Source organism: Camelina sativa, chromosome 6 (genome assembly GCF_000633955.1).
Source record: "Camelina sativa cultivar DH55 chromosome 6, Cs, whole genome shotgun sequence".
NCBI lineage: Eukaryota > Viridiplantae > Streptophyta > Magnoliopsida > Brassicales > Brassicaceae > Camelina > Camelina sativa.
Genome location: NC_025690.1, coordinates 15,762,698 through 15,767,163, shown reverse-complemented (window position 1 = coordinate 15,767,163; position 4,466 = coordinate 15,762,698). Strand labels below are relative to the sequence as shown.

The following is a 4,466-nucleotide window of genomic DNA, read 5'->3' as shown; positions in this document are numbered from 1 at the left end:
AAAAAAAAAAAAAAAAAAAAAAAAAAAAAAAAAAAAAAAAAAAAAAAAAAAAATTGGTTTTTGTTTTTGTTTTGTTGGTCAATTTTATAATTACGTTAGTGAATAAAAGCTTCTGAGATTTGTTCCTGATAGTGTTCGTTCTTCGGGTTGTTCGAGATTCTCGTAGTGGCGAGGTCGAGATTTAAAGAATTGTGTATGGAGATAGATAAAAAAAACAAAAGATAGGTTACTTCGTTTCTTGTGGAAAACTACAGTTAAAGCTGTGGGTAGAAAGATGAAGATGAGAGATTGCTACACCTTTTCTTTTATTTTTTATGATAAAGTAAAGAAATTAAAAACAAAAAAAAAAATCTCAGGGCAGCAGTGTTTTTGTTTGGTAGTGTCATGATTTGGTTTGGTTTTGTTTGTTAAAAATCTTTTCATTTTTTGTCAACAGAGTTAATGATTTTAATTTCACATGTTATGAGTGCTTTTGCTTAACCTCCTTGCTTTATTATTATGTTTCTCTCTTCTTCTTCCCACTTTTTGTGCTACAAATTTCTCTTTTTGTCTCCCAAGTTTCCATTTTTCCTTTTAATTAAAGTTTCTTCCGTTGTAAAGTTGATTGCTTTATCAATTGAGAATCCTAAAAAAAGTCATTCATTCTTTCAGGAAAGAAACAGAGTCACAAACTCAAATCTCCAAGGTCTTCTTCTTCTTTGAGTGAAAACAAGGTATGTTTTTACTCTTTATAAATAATATAGTAGATGATATCTTCTGAGACGGAATGTTTGGTTTCTAGTTGTTGTTTGAAAGTGACTTGTTGTTGCTCATATTTGTTTGTTGCAGCAAGATTTTGCTACTAGTGGTGTACCCATGAAAAGTTTGTTGGCACAAGAAATGTCTAAGCAAAAAGAAACTAAAAAGAGATCACCAAGCATTATTGCGAGATTGATGGGTCTCGATGTTTTGCCTGCTCAGAGTTCTTCTCATAGACAACACAAGTGTGTAGAGAATCATCAGCAAGGCAGGAGTGGTGGTGGAGGAGGCACTTCTTATGGTGATGGTTATAATAAATCTCTTAGAAGGAGCTCAAAGGCTGAGCAAAAGTTTAAAGATGTCTTCGAAGTTTTGGATGCAAAGATGGCAGAGAGCAATAGAAACTTATATCATCAGGGGAGTGTCAATGCTAATCTAACTCAGGCAGAGATGGCATTCATACGGCAGAAGTTCATGGAGGCTAAGCGGCTATCAACTGATGATAAGCTTCGTCATTCTAAAGAGTTTAATGATGCGCTTGAGGCTCTAGATTCTAACAAGGACCTCTTACTCAAGTTTCTTCAGCACCCAGATTCATTATTCACTAAACATCTGCATGATCTTCACAAGCCACAGTACAGTCAAGCATCATCCTTGAAGTCGCCAAACAGCCAGAAAGATGATAGGGACTTGTTGAGGAAGAGTCATCGTTCGCCTCATCGACATGGTGGTAGTGGTGGTTGTGCCAGCCGTTCTCATACCAGGCATGTTTCTTATGACATGATTGACTTGCCAAATGAGGAGCTGGGAAAGAGAAGTGAGTTGCAGCCAACCAAGATTGTTGTTCTGAAACCTAACCTCGGGGAGCCACGTTATGTTGGTAGAACTTTTGCATCGCCAAGCTCTTCTTCCGATGAGTTTAGAGCAGATCGTAGGCTTCCATGCACCACCAACCATGGCAGGCAGAAAAGTAATGAAGATGTCCGGCTCTCAAGACAGAATTCAAGGGATTCTGGAGAAATGGCCAAAATAATGTCTAGGCAAAGGAAGGCCAGCTGTGGCAATGGTAATGCCATGAGTTTTGAGAATTCAGGATTTAAAGGATATGCAGGCGATGAAAGCTCATCAGGGAGTGACTCCGCAAGTGAATCAGAGCTAGTGCCAGTAACTTCAGGAAAAAGAACCGCCTTTAACCGTAGGAACAACTACCATCGATCTTTGCCTTCCAAGTCAACAACATCATCTGTGAGTAGGGAAGCCAAGAGGAGATTGTCAGAGAGATGGAAGCTGACACACAAGTTTGAGCACGAGATAGAAATTAGTAGAAGCGGCACATTAGCTGAGATGCTTGCAACCTCAGATAGGGAGGCAAGGCCAGCAAGTTTTAGTGGACTCAGTTTCGAAGATGGGATAAGTAAAAGATTTGAGAACAACATTCAGTGGTCTGAATCACCAGAACCGGTTGGAATCAGCAGTAGGGATGGTTGGAAAGGATCCTGCTCAAGAAGTTTTGCAAAATCCAAAACCATCATGAACCAGGAAAGCACTAGTAGTTACACTATAGTTTTGCCTAAGGCGTTGATCAATCGAGATGGATTAGTGAAAGGGAATTCTTCTCATCATGGGGAGTCTTTCTTGTCATGCAAATCTAGACCTGGCAGTAACAAATCTCACTCATCATACAATAGTTCGCCAGAGGTCAACATCAGTCCAAGTTTAAGCAAAGTCCTTTATATGAACGATGGGGTTTCAACAGAGAAGCTCTCTCCTTATAAAGCATGTAGCAGTTTCTCAGTAGATGCAGATTCAGACACTGAGGATAGTTCAGCTTCTGATGATAACAAGACAGCAATGTCTGAAGCTGCTCGAGATTTGTCAACTGTCACCTCGGTAACTGACCCTGTAAGTGAGCATTATGTTTCAAGAGTATGGGTCTGTGCAATAGAACTACGGTTTATATTTCAATCCTTAAACTAGTTTACACAAGTTGTTCTAATGACATTTATCTTACTGTTTATTAATGCTCTAGGATATCTCAAGGAGGACAACTGAGAATGTGAATCAATCTTCGGTTCCTGAAGCACAGTCTCGTGAAAGCTCAAAGGAAGGAGAACAACCAAGTCCGGTTTCAGTTCTAGAAGCGTCTTTCGACGATGATGTTTCATCAGGTTCTGAATGCTTTGAGAGTGTTAGTGCCGATCTCCAAGGTAGTCAATCAGTACTTGCTAGTTCATTGATTTTTGCGTACATTAGAATATTTGTATAACCATCAATTGGTGCTAGTCTAACTTTTGCTTTGGGTAGATCAAAGATCCGTGGTGTAACTATAAATGGTTTTGACGCGTTAACTGCTGTTATCTCTATGTTCCAGGACTTAGGATGCAACTTCAGCTCCTCAAACTAGAGTCAGCTACTTACAAAGAAGGTGGCATGCTCGTTTCAAGTGATGAAGACACGGATCAAGAGGAGTCATCCACAATAACTGATGAGACTATGATCACTCACGAGCTCGGAGAAGAAGACTGGAAGTCATTATACTTGGTTGATCTCCTAGCTAACTCCAGGTTCAGTGAGTTAGACGAGAACACTGTCATGAAAACACATGTCGATCCATCCTTGTTTCAGGATCTAGAGAAGAAGTACTCCAGCGGGAATACCTCAACCAGATTAGAAAGGAAGTTCCTGTTTGACCAGATCAGCAGAGAGCTTATGCAGATACTGAAGCAGTTTACGGATCCACACCCTTGGGTTAAATCCACAAGGATCTACAGAAAATGGGATAGAAACAGGATACAAGAGACTCTGCGCGATTTAGTCACAAGAAAAGACGAGAAATATGATGTGGTGGAGAAGGAGTTGCAGTGGCTGAGCTTAGAAGATGACATTGAAATCATAGGTAGAGAGATTGAGGAAATGCTGACAGATGAACTCATAACAGAGCTTGTGGTAGGTGCAATCTTCTAGAAAGTTAAATAGTATCTCTATTACATAGTTGAAGTAAAAAATTAAAAAGAGGATAATGTAATATGTAATGACAATTTTCATCATAAAGAAGCATGTGTCCCTGTAATGACAGTTTCATCATCATTAAAGTAGGAAAGTCTTTGCAATTTACCATCTGATCTGATTCAAGCAAATGAGAGGAAGAGAGTACAACAAATACACACAACAAATGTGTTCTTTTAGATTTCCGGATTTGGTGTTGGGAGTGATGATTGAGGTGGAGTCCAGAATTGGGCATTTTTGACCTTTGAGAGGCAACCCAACACTTCCAAGGGAGTGATGTCTCCGGTCACAGTTACCTTCTTTGAAGCAAAATCTATGCTGAAGGATGTTACACCTATTTGTTGCCAAAACCATTATAATGAGCTCATTAAATCCATTTACAATGATACATAACATGACTATCTGGTTCTAAAAGGATAAAAATTTCGCTATTCCTCAATCAATTTTTGGTGGTAAACAAATTTGCTATTTCAAGGTGGAGCTAAATAAAATCAAAAGTAGTGTTTTTTAACTTGAGTGAATCAAACTCAAAATATCCTTTTTCTATAGTACATTAAACATATATCGCATATATAATAAATATGTTCAAAGATAAGGTACTATAATAATAAATTTTCAATGATATTTATAGAAACTTTCACAAATGTAATAAATAATCATATGATATTTTGAATATAAAGAAATCACTTTACAATTTGACCAAAAAAAAAAAAAAAAAAACA

At 38.0% G+C, this 4,466-nt stretch overlaps 2 protein-coding genes across 2 annotated transcripts in view; one reads left to right on the top strand and one right to left on the bottom strand.

Moving 5' to 3' along the window:
• LOC104791620 overlaps window positions 1-3,830 on the top strand; it is a 4,577-nt gene extending 747 nt beyond the window's left edge. Inside the window, exons 2-5 of the mRNA XM_010517546.1 lie at window positions 652-713; window positions 829-2,640; window positions 2,768-2,945; window positions 3,110-3,830. Coding sequence (XP_010515848.1) covers window positions 652-713; window positions 829-2,640; window positions 2,768-2,945; window positions 3,110-3,702 — 2,645 coding nt within the window. The 3' untranslated portion in view covers window positions 3,703-3,830. The remainder of the gene's footprint in view (window positions 1-651; window positions 714-828; window positions 2,641-2,767; window positions 2,946-3,109) is intronic.
• Window positions 3,804-4,466, bottom strand: part of LOC104791621 (protein SODIUM POTASSIUM ROOT DEFECTIVE 2-like) — a 2,184-nt gene continuing 1,521 nt past the window's right edge. Inside the window, exon 4 of the mRNA XM_010517547.2 lies at window positions 3,804-4,078. Coding sequence (XP_010515849.1) covers window positions 3,921-4,078 — 158 coding nt within the window. The 3' untranslated portion in view covers window positions 3,804-3,920. The remainder of the gene's footprint in view (window positions 4,079-4,466) is intronic.